The sequence below is a fragment of the Pongo abelii genome, chromosome 3 (assembly GCF_028885655.2).
Source record: "Pongo abelii isolate AG06213 chromosome 3, NHGRI_mPonAbe1-v2.0_pri, whole genome shotgun sequence".
Lineage (NCBI taxonomy): Eukaryota > Metazoa > Chordata > Mammalia > Primates > Hominidae > Pongo > Pongo abelii.
The window spans coordinates 199,642,755-199,661,237 of NC_071988.2; the positions used below are offsets into that span (position 1 = coordinate 199,642,755).

An 18,483-nucleotide genomic window follows, 5' to 3' on the forward strand; every position below is an offset into this window, starting at 1 on the left:
TCTGATCTCCTGCACCCTCACAAGATGTGAAAATTGAAGCTCTCATTCCTTAGTTTCAATCACTGCCCTTAGGATAGATGCTGGCTTCACAGCTCTCCCTACTACCTCTCAGGGTTCTCTCCCGCTTTTAGTTTTTGACCTTTTATTATTTCATACTAGCTTAAAAGTTCATCGGTGCAGTTAAAAATACTTTGTTTTCATATTTTATCATCTGTCATTTGTAGCTGTTTTTATCTGACCGCTCTTTCAGGGAACTTGGCTATATACTTCTGGAAATGGAAGAACCTATATTCCAGTTTTTAGTTTTAAAACATTCGTGTTGTATTCCTGTGCTTTCTTTTCATATGCACAGAGCTATATGGTCCTGGAAGAAACTTTATTTTGATTGTCTACCAATTACTTTTTTTCACTTAATTTTTTTGGCCTCTCTCTCTTTAAATGACTGCATAGTGATTTGACAAAATGTATGTAAACAGCCGATTACATTACATGACTTGTTGGAGATTATTCTTCTCATTGGAATGCACCTGGGCGTGAAGTAATATAAACACATTTAAGAAATAATAATTTTGCTTAGAGTTTGTGTGTGTGTGCTTATGTGTGTACATGTATTTTCTACTAGGCTGCTGCACTGAATAATAATGACTCCAGCCAGAATGTCTTGAGCCTGTTTAATGGATATGTTTACAGTGGCGTGGAAACTTTGGGGAAGGAGCTCTTTATGTACTTTGGACCAAAAGCTTTACGGTAAGATAAGCCTGTAAGATACATCTTCTCTCTCTATGTTTAAAGATGCGTAGAAGGCTAGATGGAGTTTGCCGGGTGTCACATTTAATCATGTAGGAAGTACTGTGTTTTTAAGAGAGCTCCAATATGAGAGGTTGTGATTCTATCATGGAAATCAATAAACAGCAGAAGAATAAATTCTGATGTCATCATTACTTGGAAGACAGTCATTTTACAGGGCTTCCCAAGATGTATTAGAGCAACACATCTGTTTTGCTAGTCCTCAAGCTCCCTATACCACAAGTCTCTCCTTGTTTTTAGCAAATGTTTATTGTATTCAGTGACATCGGTTACTTTTTATTTGTGACAGGCCCTAGTTTGGTTTAAATGTATCAGTTGATTTTTAAATATTTCTCTGGCTTCCTGCTTTCTCTGAAGCCTTGAATGGAATTTGGAAATTTACTTAGAGAATGTAAAAACTTTCCAGAGAAATAACAGGTTCTCCATTGTTTCACAGTTCCCATGGAAATTCATGGCTAATATAGTGGCAGAGAAGGACTAGCAACCTACTTCCTTTGTTGACTTAATGATAAAAAAGTCAAAATATATGTAATTGTGATGCATGATCACATATTTAATTTTTGCAGGAAAATGAAAGTGGCCTTTGAGTTAATATGTCTACCCAATCTCATTCTGTCTTTTCTGAGTTTAGCCTAAGCTTTTGCCAACTGTAAAAATTGATACTGCTTCCTCGAATCATTTTTAGTGCTGTTTAAAGATACTGACCACAGTTATCACCTTTTACTTAAAAGAAAAGACCCGTTCCTGGACCCCATGCTAACCAAAGGTGAATAATTGTCACAAAGAGATGATACTATATGATTATTCTTTATTGCATCTCATCTACCACATATTTAGAGTAATCCAGGGTTTATGTAATTGCTTTTCCTTTGAGGTGTTCTCTTTTCATTGTCAGCAGCTGCTGTCCTTGGACAACATTGTCACTTCATGGTTTTTCTTAGTCTGGAATTGATAACATCAGCATATGCCTAGTTGTTCATGCAGTAATGATATATTGCAGGTTACATTGCTGCTGTAGTAGATTGATGTGATTGAAAACTCGTAGCTCTGGATAGAGTAGTACACAATGGGATCTATGCACGATAGTTGAAAACATTGATATGTTATTGATTCTCTGGTGTTAGGTACAGATTTATTTCTGTAAGATGAGAGGGGGTTTTTATCAAGTGCTCTCCACCAGACTGATAAGGGGGAAGTCATTTCTCAGCACAGGGCTGTCAGTAAGTGTTCCATGAAGTTCTAAACAAGGACAATCACTTCTTCAAACTCATTGAACTAGTGCCCTCCCTGGAGAGTACCTTTGTCAGTATATGGGTGGGAAAAATGCAGTGGCTTGCTTCCTTTCAATTTCCTGCAGCCATAACAACTATTGGACATAAGAATTCAAGGTCAATGGCAGATCTGCTGTTGGAATCTGAACCTAAAATCATTTGCTCCCCTTTCACAATGTAACAGAAGTTCAAAAAATGTACTTCCAACCTGTGCTTCTTGGAGGAATGGATAACTCTCTCAAAGAAATGTGATCTTTTTGTAAGGCTGCAGGTCTGTGCACCTGCAATAGAAATGCAGTCTTCATTTTTTACTTCTGCCTCCCAGCCACCTGGCTTGTCTGCATTTGATAGAGCATATAGCAGGAAACATGTTTAAAGGTTGCTCACAGTTTTCCCTTGATACCCAACTTTCCACAAGCAAAGTTGCCCGCAGAGTTTAGTCATAAAGTATGTGCATCTCACAGGTCAGGCCATGAATCTCCTGGGATTCATTTGTTGAATCTCCTGGGATTCATTTGTTAATGAAAGTAGAATACAAGCATAGCCCTCCAAAAGAATCTGCCCTGTAAAAATCCACACATCAGAAAGATACAAATTAGAGAGTGATTACTTCTCTACCTACTAAGTGATATATTCAAGTGCTCCTGATAGTGCCAAGGAATACTAAAAATTATTTGATATACATTTATTTTAAGAGCACTGTTGTGGTGTTATGTGTGATTACTACTTGTACAACTTCTGAACACTTTCCAGTAACTCAACTAAAACAACACAAACGTCACTTGAAGTTTTTGCTATACATGTAACAAGTACTCAGTAGAGAAAACTGAAAAATAATGAAAATAAGTGTAAAATAATACATTCTCAATCCCACTACCAGGTATAATCTTTATTAACTTTGGATGCGTACATTGCCACATTGCCAGTATAGTGTGTGCAAATATTTATATGCATGTTCATCCAGCTGCACTCACACTTAAGCTATCATTTTAATCAAAATGGACATAGCTGTTGCATTTTGGACTAAAATTTAAAAGATAGATAGATAAATATATTTTTCCAAGACCCTTTGCTGTTTCAGTTTGTGATTTACATGACTCTGGCTTTTGCAGTTATACGTGCTCAGAGACCAGAAAATATATCTGAGATATTTTGGAGGCTTTGCCATTTTAGAAATGCCTTATACATGATTGATTTTATAATTTATTGGGGTTTAAGTGTGAACCTCAAATCAGTTATGCAAGAGATAATATAATGATTCTTTTTAGTTTGCTGAAATGTCTTTATTGAATCCATCATATGTTACTTATGAAAGAGTTTTACAGCTTCAACATAGTTTCTGTATTATCATGTAACATGTTAGGAGAAATAGAAGTGTACTTTTACTCTGTATAATACTTTAAGATTCTTTCGTATTGTTTGAAGTATCAGTGGTACTTTCTTTTCTTTTACTAAGTAGTCTCCCATTGTATGAATGTACCATATTTTGTTAATTCATTCATCAGATGATGGAGATTTGGATTGTTTCAAGTTTTTAATATTATGAATAAAATTGCTATGAATATTCACATACATATGACATACGTATGGACATATATTTTCATTTCTCTTGGATAAATACATTGGATTAGAATTTCTAAGTCATTTGGTAAGCATATGTTTGACTTTAAGAGGAAATTGCCAAACTGTTCTTAAAAGTGGTGGTACCATTTTACATTCTTACCAGCAGAGTATGAGAATTTCAGTTACTCAGCATCTTTGCCAGTACCTGGTATTGTCACTCATTTTAATTTTGGCTATTCTAATAGGTGTACAGTGTATTTCATTATGATTTTAATTTTCTTCTCCCTACTAACTAATGATATCTGATGCAATGTGCTTATTTGCTGTTTGTATATTTTATAGGGTGATGTGTCTATTAATTTTTTCCTTTTTTATTGGATATATTTTTGTATTATTGAGTTATAGTATTCTGTATATATTCTAGATGTAAGCCATTTATCAGATACATGTTTTGCAAGTATTTTCTCCCAATCTGTGGCTTTTCTCTTCATTTTCTTAACCATATCTCTTGAAGATTAAAAATTTTTAAATTTGATGAAACCTAATTTATCAAATTTTTTTTTCATGGTTCGTTCATAGTTTTTGTGACTAGTCTAAGAAATATCTGCCTAATGCAAATTAATCAACATTTCCTTGTTTGTTTTCTTCTGGAAGTTTTATTGACTTAGCTCTTCTGTTTAGGATTATGATCTATTTTGAGTTCTTTTTTGTATATGGTACAAGGCTAGAGTTGAACTTTGTCTTTTTGTGTGTATATTTTCCAGCACCATTGTTGACGAGATTATCCTTTCTCCATTGAATTTCTTTGCAACTTTGCTGAAAATTAGTTGACCATATATGTGTGGGTCTATTTCTGAACTCTCCATTCAGAAGAATATCAGATAAAATGATATTCTTTTATCATTTTTTTTGTGTCTGTCCTTTCACCAGTAGTACACTGTCTTAATTAAAGTAGCTTTAAAGTCAGTTTAAATTAAGTAGTGTCAGTCCTCTGACTTTATTCTTTTTTTTTTTTCAAAAAAAAAGTTTTATTTTTGTTATTTTAGTTATCTTTCTACATTTTAGACTTAGCTTGTTGATTTCTACAGAGTTCTTTCTGGCATTTTGATTGGCCTTGTGTTGGATCTATAGATCAATTAGGTGATAATTCACATGCTGACATTATTGTCTTCCACTCTGTGAACACAGTATATATTAATATGTATTTAGATCTTCCTTCATTTCTTTATCAGTATTTTGTGATTTTCAGCTTCAGACATATTTTATATTTGTAACTAAGTGGGTTTTTTTGGAGCTATTGTAAAGGGTACTTTTTTAAAATTTGAATTTCTGATTGTTCATTTGCAGTGTATGGAAATACAATTTTTGTGTGTATATTGACCTTGTATCCTGCAACCTTGCTGATATGATCTGGCTCTGTGTCCCCACCCAGATTTCATCTTGAATTGTAATTCCCACTTGTCGAGGTGCGGGGGAGTATGTGATCCCCATGTGTCAAGGGAAGGAGGCGATTGGATCATGGGGGCAGTTTCCCCCATGCTGTTCTTGTGATAGTGAGTGAGTTCTCACTAGATCTCATGGTTTTATAAGAGGCTCTTCTCCCTTCTCTTTCTCTTCTCTCTCCTGCTGCCATCTGAAGAAGGTCCTTGCTTCCCTTTCACCTTCCACCATGATTGTAAGTTTCCTGAGACCTCCCAAACCATGTGGAACTGCGAGTCAATTAAGCCTCTTTCCTTTATAAATTATCCAGTCTCAGGGAAGTTCTTTACAGGCGTGTAAAAACAGACTAATACACTTGCTAAACTCACTATAGTTCTAGTCGCTTTTTCTTGTATACTTTTAGTATTTTCTACGTAGATGATTATATCATTTGTGAATTAAAGCAGTTTTATTTTTTCCTTTCTAATCTATATGCCTTTTTTAAAAAAAAAAATTTACTTCAGGTTCTAGAATACATGTGCAGAACGTGCAGGTTTGTTACATAGGTATACATGTGCCATGGTGGTTTGCTGCACCTATCAACCTGTCATCTAGGTTTTAAGCCTCGCAGGCATTGTGTTTGTCCTAATGCTCTTCCTCCCCTTGTCCCCCACACCCTATATGCCTTTTATTCCTTTTTCTTGTTTTATTGCACTGGCCAGGACCCCCAGCATGATGTTGAGTAGTAGTGGTGAGAGCAAATAAGTTTGCCTTGTTGTCTGTGATATTAGCTTTATTTTCTTTTATTAAATCAAAAAATTTCTCTTTTATTTCTAATTTGTTGAATTTTTCAGGTATTTTTTCTGCATCTATTGAGATCATCCTATTGCCTTTCTTACTTCATTTGTTTATGTGTGGAATTCTATATTGATTGATTTTTAAATTTTGAATGAGCCTTGGATTCCTGGAATATACTCCACTTTGTCATGATGGATTATCCTTTCTATATGTTTCTGGATTTGATTTGTTAATATTTTATTGAGGAGTTTTGCATGTGTCTTCATAAGAGATATTGCACTATAGTGTTATTTTTCTGTTACTGCCTTTGTCTAATTTTGGTATTAGGGTAATGATGGCCTCCCACTGAGTTTTATCTGATATTCCAGAAACATTTTTGTAGATTTGTTATTGGTATAACATCAACTGGTCTGATGTATTTGGAGTTCCAGAAAGGAAAGAGAAATAAACAAAACAGAAGACATTTTTAAAAGAAGTAATGGCCAAGAATTGCACAGGATTAACAAAGCTATGGAACAAGGTGACATAATCTAACATTCTTGTAACTGTCATCCTAGAAGAAAGAAAGAACAGAACAGAAGACATCTTTGGATTTAAATGGCCAAGAATTTTCTTAACAAACCACAGATCCAAGAAGCTAAAAGAGCCTCAAATCAAACCGAATGTCCCTCATACATACCTAGCCAATGTGCTAAAAACCAAAGATGAAGAGAAAGTGCTGGAAGCAGAGAAGAAGAAACATTACATATTAATACAAAGGAACAAAGCTAAGAAATACATTTACAGAAATTATATAAGACAGAAGACAACAGAGCAATGTTTGCTGAAAGAAAAAACCTCTCAACTCAATTCTAAACCCATCTAAAATATCTATTAAAAATGAAGGTATAATAAAGACTTTTTCGAAAAAAAGAAGCTAAGAGAATGTAGTAGCAGGAGACCTGCAGTGCAAGAGAAGTGAAAGTCTGTCCAGCATAAGGGATATAATAACAGATAGAAATCTGAACCTACAGAAAGAAAAAACTGGGAATGGGAAACTTGGAAGTAAATATAAAAGATGTTTTTCTCTTATGTTCTATATCTAAAGCAAGCATAATAACAATTTATTGTGGACTTTATAACATATGTCAGAGTAAAATGCATTGCAACAATAGTACAAATAATGAGATAGGAAAATGATGGTACACTACTTTAATGTTGTTGCAATATACATTTTGCATATCATTTGAAGTTACACTGTGATACAAGGTATCTCAGTGATAACTTGTATCACAGTGTAAGATGTGTATTATAAAACCTAGAGCAACTACTAAAAAAAACTCAAAGTGGTAAAAGTAATAAGCTGCTATGGAGATAAAATATAATTTTTAAAAATGCTCAATCCAAAAGAATGCATTAAAAGATGAACAAAGAACAGAGGGAACAAATAGAAAACAATAGTAATACAGTATATTTAAATCAAAGCATAAAAATAATCACATTAAATGCAAATAATCTAACCATCCCAATTATTTGGCAGAAATTAATTGAATAAAAATACAAGACCCAACTATAACGTGCCTATAAGAAAACCACTTGAAATATAATGATGCAGGTTAAAATAAGAGGATGGAAACAGAAATACTATGGAAACACTTATCAAAAGAAAGCTGGAGTAGCTAGAATAAAATCAAAGTAGATTTCAGATCGAGGAATATTACTGAGGGTAAAGAAGGACATTAAACAAAGATTAAAGGGTTAATTCATCAAGAAAATGTAGTAATCCTAATAGAAATTCAAAAGATGTAAAGCAAGAAGTGCTAGAATGGAAAGGGCAAAGAGAAACTAATATTGTTGAATAATTCAACACTCTCTTGTCAGTAACTAATAGAACAAGTGGGCAAAAATCAGCAAGGATAAAAGACCTGAGCAACACTATCAACCACCTTGACCTAATTGACAAGTAGAGAACATTCCACCCAACAACACATGCTTTTCAAGTGCACGTGGAATACTTAGCAAGATTGACCAGATTATGGACAACAAAATGAGTCTTAACAAATTTAAAAATATTGATATCATGGAAGAATCCTCTCTGACTACAACAGAATTAAACTAGAAATTATTGAGATACCTAGAAAAATCTTTTTTTTTTTTTTTTTTTCCAAATGGAGTCTTGCTCTGTCACCCAGACTGGAGTACAATGGAGTGATCTCCACTCACCGCAGCCTCCACCTCCCGGGTTCAAGTGATTCTCCTGCCTCAGCCTCTTGAGTAGCTGGGATTACAGACGCCTGCTACCATGCCTAGCTAATTTTTATATTTTTAGTAGAGGCGTTTCACCATGTTGGCCAGGCCGGTCTCGAACTCCTGACCTCAGGTCATCCACCCGCCTTGGCCTCCCAAAGTGCTGGGATTACAGGCGTGAGTTACTGGGATTACAGTGCTGGGATTACAGCCAGGATCACTGCACCTGGCTGAAAAATTTTAAGTATTTGGAAATCAATGTGCTTCTAAACTCATGTGTCAAATAAATCACAAAGGAAGTTACAACATATTTTGAATTGAATGAAAATGAAAACACCAGATCAAAATTTGTAGGACACAGCTAAAGCAATGCTTGAGGGAATGTTCTAGCATTAAATGTTTATTATAAATGAATAAAATTCTGTAAGATTTAAGCTTCCATATAAAAAACTAGAAGAGTAAGAGCTAATTAAACCCAAAACAGACAGAAGGACGGAAATAATGAAGATAAGAACAGAAATCAATGGAATTTAAAAATGAAAGCAATAGAGAAAAAAATCAATGAAGCAAATAATTGGTTCTTTGAAAAGCATAATAAAAATGAATGACACCAAAAATTGGTTCTTTGAAAAGTGTAATAAAAATGATAAACTTTTAGCTCAATGCAGTCCAATATAAACATGGGAGACATATATATAATTTAAAATCTTCCAATAGCCGCATTAACCAAAGCAAAAAGAAATCAATTTTAATAATGTATTTTATTAACCTAAGCGAAATATTTCAGCATATAAACAATATAAACAATTATTGATAAGCTATGTAACATTCTTTTTTTATACTAAGTCTTCAGAATCTACTGTGTATTTTATAATTGGAGTACACATTAATTTGAACTAATAACATTTCCAGTGCTCACTTGCCACATGTCAGTAGTGGCTGCCATATTGGACAATACAGCTCACAAATAAACACTATGAGGAATGACAAAGGGAACATTACTGCAGATCCTCAAGTTGTTATTTGAATAGAAATAGGACACTATATATTACATAACAAATTTATGTCCGTGAATTCAACAACTAAAATAAATGGACAGATTCCTTGAAAGACACAAATGAGCAAAACATACGCTAGAAAAGTAAATAATATGAGTTACTTTCTATGTTTTAAATAAGTTGAGTTGACAGTTTAAAACCTCTCAAGAAAGAAAACTCCAGGCATATTTAAGGAACATGCTCTATTTTATCTTTTTCATCCTTTTTTCTCTTTCTTAGGTTTGGATAATTTCTATTAATCTATATTCAGTTTCACTTATTCTTTCCTCTGCTCTGTGCAGTCTGCTGGTCTGCTCATTGAAGAAGTGTCTTATCCCTGCTATCATGTATTTTTGTTTCTCTGCTGAAATATCGCACCTGTTCATGTGCCTTTATACTAGATCCTTACATATGTTAAATCATTAACATATTAATAACTAATATATAATATCAAATTTGATTAAGAATCAATATTTTAAGTTTAAAATTAATTTAGCATTACTTTTAAATCACCTGTCTCATAGATATGACATCTGGTGCATCTTTGGGTCTGGCTCTGTTGACTGCTTTCTCTCTTGATATCTTTATCTCTTGATACTTTTTTAATCTTTATGTGTATATATGTGTCTTATAATTTTTTTGAATCCTAGACATTGTCTATAGAAGACAAAAAGCTAAATCCCAGACACCATGTATAGACAAATAAGAGCTAAATTATATTTAAGCTCAGAAACAGTCATGCCTCTTCTATCAGTCATTAGTGTCAGGGATTAAGTGACTCTAGTAAAGTAGTTGACCTTGGTTTGAGTTTTGCTTTGTTTGGGTTGGCTTCAGTGCACCAACAACTTCAAAACCCCAGCTGCTACTGCTACTTTATGCCTTGTGTGTGGTCGGGTTTCGCAGTGGATGGTTTCTCTCTGTTGCTGCTCAACTCTCAGCTTTCAGCACATCTTGCATATTCATGTCACAGAGAAAGTCTCTGTGTTCTTACCTCTCCACCATGTAGGCTGCTGTCACTTGTGACTCAGTGGGAGGCTCACAATGGGGATAGTGGGGATTTTTACTTCTGGACTAGCCTGAGACTTGGGCAGGCCTTTGTGTGTGTAGAACCCAAGGTCGCAGTTTTCTTAGGGTTACTGTCCCTTGCCCTCCTATGGCAGCCAAACTCTGCCTTGCACCTGTGGGTGTACTTGGGTCAGAGAGCTTCCTGCCTGTCTTCTAGTGGGAGCAGATTTCTCTTTGTATCATCACAGTATTTTGTGCCAAAGCCGATTTTCTGTTTCAACTCTAGGGACAGATGGCTTTTGCTTCTACCTCACCCTCAACAGGCCAGGGTACCTTTGCCTGGGCCGGGGTGGCCGAAGGGTTTCCGCTGCTCTCCTGTGGCAGACTGCTTATGGTTGTTATTCAGTATAAGACATATTGTTTGCGCAGAGGAAGTTTCCTGTTCCTCCCTCAAGGACAGATACGACCTTTGTTTCTACCTCTCCCTTGGCCCCAGCAGCTTGAAGACTTTTTAGGACTCGGACTTCATCTGAAAGAAGTGTTCAAGAAGCAGACAGAGTTTCCTGAAGACAGGTATCATGCCACCAAGAGCAGCTCTTTCAGGTCTCTCGCTGTCACTCACATCTTTCACATGGGCCCACGAGTGTGTATTCTCCTTGTGTCTGGGGCTCCGGGGATTCTAAACTGTCACACCAGCCCACATTCAGTATCTGAAAGTTTGTTGAAACTTTTGCAGTTTTCTGCTTTCCCATTTTTATAGTAGCCTTCTCTTCCTCTTGTGCTCTGCCATAGGTGAAACCATTTGTGTATTCTGACTTTACTTTCCATGGCGGGGCTTGTCACATTTTGGAATTTAGCTTACCTGGTTGCGTTGCAATCTCATGTCTCTGATGGGCTTAAGAAAATGTATGATTTTGTAGATAATGTGATTTTTTTTCTCCTTGTTGGAGTGGTGGCTATGTTCACTTTCAGCCTTCTGCATCCTAAGTAGAAGCAGAACTCCTATTTTTTTTTTTTTTTAGCATTGTTAAAACCATATCTTTTTACATTCTTTTTAAAAAAATTCCCAGCATAGGTTTTACAACTATTATATTCTACATTTTCCAATCTTTATTACCCTTAGGACACTTCTGACCACTTGAAAATTTTTATAGGCTGTTGCCCTATTTTGCAAAATGTAGTTGTCATTAATGTGAAACTGTGACAGTACTGCTTTGTTTATGCTATTTGTGCTTGCTTAAGGATGTTCAGGTTATTCTGACAGTGGTAGCTTGGAGAATACGGCTGATTCTTAAAATAGGATCAGGGCTTATTTACTAGTTTCTTTAGGAAGATATTTCTAATGAGAGGAATTTTCTTACTACTAATTGAATTTTTACTTTGGGCACATTTTCATATTAGAACTTAGTTGCAAGCGACAGAAGCCCAACTCAAGCAAGTTCGATAATTATTTATTATCTTTTGTTGACTTTGGTACCAAAAACTTTTTTAAAATTTAAAAAAGCATATGGAGTATCTTACAAAACCTGAAGAGAATACAGGCAGGCTTCAAGGAGAACTAAAGCAAGCAAAGACTAAAAACTATTAGGATTCCTCTTCATTTCTTCACTCTGCTCCTCACTGAAATCTTCTGTAGTCTTCCTCTCTGCAGGGAGACCTTCCTTTGCTTTGCTGGTGCTCACATTGGGAATCATTCCCATAGACAGCTCTCATATTAGATCTCTTAATGCTAACAGGATCTCCCTGGGTCCTACATCTTTAAATTCATCAGAAAAATTGATGAATCCAGCTTGGATACTGATGGATCTAGCTTGGGACAGGTGTCTATTTCTGAATCAACTGTATCAAAGGCACAGGATCTGAGAAAATGACGGAGACCTGTTCAGGTTAAGCCTAATACCCACCCTTGGACCAGGCAACTGTGGTTGGCAGGTAGACTTCTATTATGCAGAATGAATTGTCTCGGGTAACCTTTTGGGTTGGTAGAAGGAGCTTGAGATAGAAATAAGGATCTGATAAAAGTTTCCTAAACTAATTAATTATGAGGAATCTTGAAAAGCAAATGAAACCCTAAAAATGTCTTTTCTTTATGTAGTATGGGCCTATGTCCTGGTTTAAAAAAAAAAAAAAAAATCAGTATCAATTGTTGTCACAGTATAGATGTTTACTGTACCTCAAATATTTTCATGATACTGATACATTTTTTGTAGTTTAAGGTCAAAGGTACTTAGTAATAAACCCACGAGATGTGTTGGTTTATTGGGGCTCAATTATAATATCTAACTATTTAATAAAACAAAATAAATAAAAATTTAAAAAAACATTTTATGCACTTTTTTCCTAAAAATGAATTGATTTATAAGACAGAGCCATACCGATTTGATCTAAGGTTCTTGCTGGGGCTACTCCTGCATTTGAATTGGGTCTTAACCTTTGAGATTTTTTATGTGGATGTGGTTTCATTATAGAAAGTGATTTAGAATCCACTTTATGAGCCATGCAGCTGAAAAGATTTTAGATATGATGGCTTCTGGGCATGACAGTTGTACGCCTTTCACTGGGGTTGAACCACCGTAAGCTAAATTATGGAGTACTTACAGGCACACATTTTTCCTGTCAAGAACTATGGGGCATGTAAAATGCATTTATGATTGATAGTAGGGCACACAGAGTTTAAAACCCACATTTTTAAAGTTAGACTGGTTAACCTTGTACAATACTATAACATGGTGCTCCGCAATTAGAAGCACAGAGCAGTAGCATTTGCTGCCAAAAGAGCCATATTTATTAACTCAACAAAGCTATAAGGAGAAGGATTTGAAAGGCAGAACACAGTATTTCATCTTGAGAATCATTTTTGATCTTCATCCTCAGAGGTCTTACAGAACTACTTTTTTTAAAAACTGGACATGCTAATCAATCCTATAAAATCTGAGAGGTTATGAATTTTTCATCACTGCATTGTGGCTTTCAAGTTAACCGTAAATATTTATAAATCTCCTCTTCCCAATACATATAAAAGTAAAAGAAAATGAAAAGAATTGAGGACAATAGCATTTTGACTTGTTCTCTCTTTTTTTTGATACATAAGATTTTGCAAAAATAAAAAAATTGTTTCATTGCCTAGTGCAAAACAAGGGGGGAAAAGAGCATCTTAAACCATAGATATTATTTTGCAATAGGTAATTATTTCCAATCCATTGTGGTTAGAAATAAGGAATTTGAATATTAGTGGCTTTGTAGAATTTATGAAAACACAAACTATAGGCAACTTAAACTTAGCCTTATCTCATCCCAAGCCTTTGAATCTGAGAAAATGCCAAGAGATGCTAGACTGTTGCGTGAATAAAAGATACTTCATCTGACAAGAAAAGAGGAGCAGGGGTGTATTTTCTTGGGCTTATTGTTGATACCTTATTATTTCTTTGAGAAGTTATTTTACTTTTGAGTTGAAAAACTGATTGTCATGTCTTCTATCTTTATAAGGATACAAAGTCATGAGAGAAAAATATATAATAATCTTACTACTGGTTTCTGCCCTTTAAAAGTGTCTATCCTGACTAACATTTGTTTGCTTATAATCCAAAAAAAATGATAGTACAGGAAAAAAGCTTGATAAATGATATACTTTCTGCCATTCAAAAATGGGTTTGATTTTGTTTCAGGATTCATTTCGGAATGAAAGGCTCCATCATGATTAATCCACTTGAGTACAAATATAAAAATGGAGCTTCTCCTGTTTTGGAAGTGCAGCTCACCAAAGATTTGATTTGTTTCTTTGACTCATCAGTAGAACTCAGGTAAAAAAAAATTAAATGAAAGTACTTAAGCTGCAATACTGCAGAGCTTGGTTTGGGACATCACATGTGTGACTAAAGAAACAAACAAATAAATAGTTTGTAATTGATGAAACCTCATTTTAAAGAAGCCTTCAGATAATATAATTTGTAAAGTCTTTGTTGTTTGCATAGATAACTCTTATACCCTGATTAACATAAAGTGCTTATAGCAAAGCTCATTTTAAATGACACTTTGTGAAATTATAACCAGACTTATGATTAATGTATTTTATATTTCTTTCTATAGAAACTCAATGGAAAGCCAACAGAGAATAAGAATGATGAAAGAGTTAGATGTATGTTCACCTGAATTTAGTTTCTTGAGAGCAGAAAATGAAGTTAAAAAACAGAAGGGCCGGATGCTAGGTGATGTGCTAATGGATCAGAACGTATTGCCTGGAGTAGGGAACATCATCAAAAATGAAGCTCTCTTTGATAGTGGTCTCCACCCAGCTGTTAAAGTAAGTTTTAAGTATTTTTTTAATTATCTGTTGATTTTTCAGTACTGTGAAGGAACCAACGTGGAAGCCTTAACTCTGCATTTCAGTAACACAGTCTCATCAGACTTCAGGTGTCCTGCTTCCCATCTCTACTCAGGTCAATTTCTCGGTGCAGCCGGCTCCGACCACTGCACTTACAGTTGCCTTGTGCACACCCTCCCACTCCACATTTCACTCTATCAGTCTTCCTTAACTTGCCCTGCTTTTTGTTCTCTCCATACCAGGTATCCCTTTCAAACATAACATATTTACTTATTATACTGGTTGTTTAAAAGCTGTCTCCTTCTGCTAGAACACAGTCTCAAAAGAAAACAAGGCTTTTGTTCACTGAAGTATCCAGCATCTAGAACGTGGCCTGTGGTGTATGGTAGGCATTAGATATTAATATTTGTGGAATATGTGAATGAACTAACTCACAACTTATTTTCTCTCTCTGGCATAGTAAGTACATGTTCTGCACACACTCGTGTATTCCTGATTACAGCTGTTGGTGACATTAGAAGCTGCTGTTGTAGTGGAAGGATAGCAATGGAAGGCAGGCAGCAGGGACCAAGGAATAAGTGATCAGTGAGGAAATGAAAGCAAAATGTAGAGCCCTTGTTCACATAGGCTGAAGTGAAGGGAAAATATTGGCCTGCTAGAGGGGATTCCAGGACAAGACATGAGTTTGTTATTTTATTTTTTTCTTGTTCTACAACTGGAGAGACTTGGACTTATTTATATGTTGCAAAAAAAAAAAAAAAAAGTGGTTAAATGGCAGAGTTTAAAATTGTAGAAAAGGGAATGGTGATGAATATAGCAATGTTCTAAGAGGGTAAGAGAGGTGAGAACCCTAACCCAGGTAGAATACATACATTTTAGTTTCTAGGGAAGACCTCTACATTAGGGCTTTTATCAAGACCTGTTGCTACTAACTAAATTAATTTTTAGCTCTTTTAGCTGAATTATTTTTCACGTAATTGACTCTATTAACTAAATTATCTTTTACATAAACCCAGGTTATTTTTTTACTTTGTGTAGATACTTACTAGATAGTTTTAGTAATACCCAAATCAGTAGGAATGAAGCTTTAAAAGAAGCCAGTTAATGATAAGTCTGATTAGATTCTGCTTTTTGATACTTGGAACAAGTGAGTTCAGTATGGAAATAATGAAACAGAACTTAAACAAGAGTGAGCTTTTTAAAAATCACTTAGACCTCTACGAAAGTTGTTTTTGAAAAAATGAACCCAGGGTATTGTTATCTGTGACGCACTGAGAATTTACTTTTTATCTCTGCATCCAGCCAGCCATCTATCTAGGAAAAGATCATTTACCCATAATGCCTGGGGGTTTAAAAGTTAATGACATTGGCCAGGCACGGTGGTTCACACCTGTAATCCCAGCACTTTGGGAGGCTGAAGCGGGCAGATCACGAGGTCAAGAGATTGAGACCATCCTGGCCAACATGGTGAAACCCTGTCTCTACTAAAAATACAAAAATGAGCTGGGCATGGTGGCACACGCCTGTAGTCCCAGCTACTCTAGAGGCTGAGGCAGGACAATCGCTTGAGCCTGGGAGGCGGAGGTTGCAGTGAGCAGAGATCACACCACTGCACTCCAGCCTGGCAACAGAGCAAGACTCTGTCACACACACACACACACACACACAAATTTCTGAAATTTAACTATTAGCTTCTTAAAACCACGTGCACAATTACTGAAAAAGTACAGTTTAACCTTTCAAGATGTGACTTAATATATAGTATGTAAGATTTGGAAAGGAATAAATGTTTTGGATGTATGCAAGTTTTAAAGTTTAAGTGAACAACTGAGGAATATGTGTAATACTTTCAGGATGACTATGTTGATTAGATTTTCACTTTTATAGTCACTGATAAGTGATTTTCTTTGTACATGTATGTGTCTGTTTATATGCAGCTTCCCTCAGTATACACAGGGGATCAGTTGCAGTACTGCCTAGACCAAATCCATACATCTCAAGTCCTGCAGTTGGCCCTAGGGACACTGCTATACAAAAAGTCAGCCCTACACACATACAGGCTTCACATCTCACAAATATTATATTTTTCATCCATGTTTGATTGAAAAAAATGTACATATAAGTGGACCTGCTCAGTTCAAACCTGTGTCGTTGAAGGGTCAGCTGTACATATACATATTCACACACAGGCAACAAGCATGAGGCATCAGACGGTTTCTTTTGGGATTACCATTGACAGCACATGTGCCAAATAATAATTCTGCAAGGGTAACATTGAGATTTATGTTAGGCTGTGTCCGAAAAAAATTCTTCAGTAAGGTCTGTGTCTGAGCTCTTCCATGTGTTAATAAGTACTTTGATATTAATGCATGCATGTTTAGAAATGCATATCTTTTCTAAAGCTCAATAGTAACCTTGGTGGTCATCTGCTCCTGTGCCTATTTTCCCTTCCCTTCTTTCTGTTTTATATTGTTCTTGGTAATTTTTTTTTTTTTGAGTCCAGCAAGACTTCTCAAGATGTCTGATAGACAATGCTGAGACTTTGAAGATGTCTAATACAGAATAAATATTCAATAAATACTTGAATTTACAATTAAAATTTATAAATAGGAATCATATTTTGTCATTAATATTATCAGTTCAAAATAAAACTACTGTTAATGGTACTAAATAGATCCATGAGAAATAGAGCTCTAGAAGATATGCATATACAATTGACTCTTGAACAACACAGGAATTGGGGTGCTAACCCCCCCCACTGAAAATCTATATACAATTTTTGACTCTTCAAAAACGTAACTACTAATAGCCTACTGTTGATGAGAAGCCTTACTGATAACATAGTTCACACATATTTTGTATGTTTTATGTGTTACATATGTAGTATTACAATAAAGTAAGCTTGAGAAAAGAAATTGTTATTAAGAATGTCGTAAGAGCCAGGTGTAGTGGTCTGCGCCTGCAGTCCCAGCTACTTGGGAGGCTGAGGCGGAAGGGTGGCTGAGCCCAGGAGTTGGAAGCTGCAGTGAGCTATGATGATGCCGCTGTACTCCAGCCTGGGCAATAGAGTGAGACCCTGTCTCTAAAAAAACAGAAGAATATCATAAGATTTATATTTACTATTCATTAAGTGGAAGTCGGTCATCATAAAGATATTCCTCCTCATCATCATTACATTGAATAGATTGAGGAGGAAGAGGAGGGGTTGGTCTTGCTGTCTCAGGAATGGCAGAGGTGGAAAAAAATCTGTGTATAAGTGGACCCTCCCAATTCAAACCCATGTTGTTCAAAGGTCAACTGTATTCAAAATCTATTTACAGTTCTCTTTCACAGAATTGGCAAGGCGTATTATTTCTTACAGTAATGAGCAAGTCATGAAACTAGGCTCTGCTGTTTTTTCCACTTTAAGGTTTGTCAATTAACAGATGAACAGACCCATCACCTCGTGAAAATGATACGTGATTTCAGCATTCTCTTTTACAGGGTAAGAGCAAAATTTTTCAACTGTGTAAAATGTAAAATGTCAGTGGTTTCCTTTTGGAGTGCACCAAAAAATGTGAAAGCTGTATATAGCCATCTAGTGGAAAGAGCATGGAGGTACATTAAGGGAGAGTGACATTATGTGGGTGTAATTAACATCTTGAAATTCTAGGTCATAGGTCAGTTCAAACTCGTCTAACCATAATCATATTCAATTATCTTTATACCAAGTTGGGAGCAGCCATGTTGGCATTTCACAGACTCTTTTTCTATTTTTGGATACATAAAATATAGAAAGTCTAGAGGGGCCGACCTACAGTAACACTTTCAGATAACCTTGGTTCAGTCAAGCTTTGCCACTTACTGCTATCTGTGTGGTTTAGATTATTTGGATAACTTTATTTAAGTTTAGTTTCTTCATCCGTAAAATGGGATAATAATGTTTCTCTGTCTACCACAGTTTTGAGAATGAAGCACTTGCTGAATTGTAAATGTGGAAAGTTATATACTATATGCTTATGTAGAATTCAATAAACACATCTTTTAAACAAAGTAA

At 35.4% G+C, this 18,483-nt stretch overlaps 1 protein-coding gene across 3 annotated transcripts in view; it reads left to right on the forward strand.

Annotated features, from left to right (window-relative positions):
• The window catches only part of NEIL3 (nei like DNA glycosylase 3), a 58,066-nt gene that overhangs the window by 11,925 nt on the left and 27,658 nt on the right, over positions 1 to 18,483 (forward strand). For all 3 annotated transcript variants that reach the window (XM_063723740.1, XM_063723739.1, XM_024246546.2), the window contains exons 2-5: positions 623 to 747; positions 13,792 to 13,926; positions 14,213 to 14,426; positions 17,857 to 17,931. In XM_063723740.1, coding sequence (XP_063579810.1) covers positions 623 to 747; positions 13,792 to 13,926; positions 14,213 to 14,426; positions 17,857 to 17,931 — 549 coding nt within the window. The remainder of the gene's footprint in view (positions 1 to 622; positions 748 to 13,791; positions 13,927 to 14,212; positions 14,427 to 17,856; positions 17,932 to 18,483) is intronic.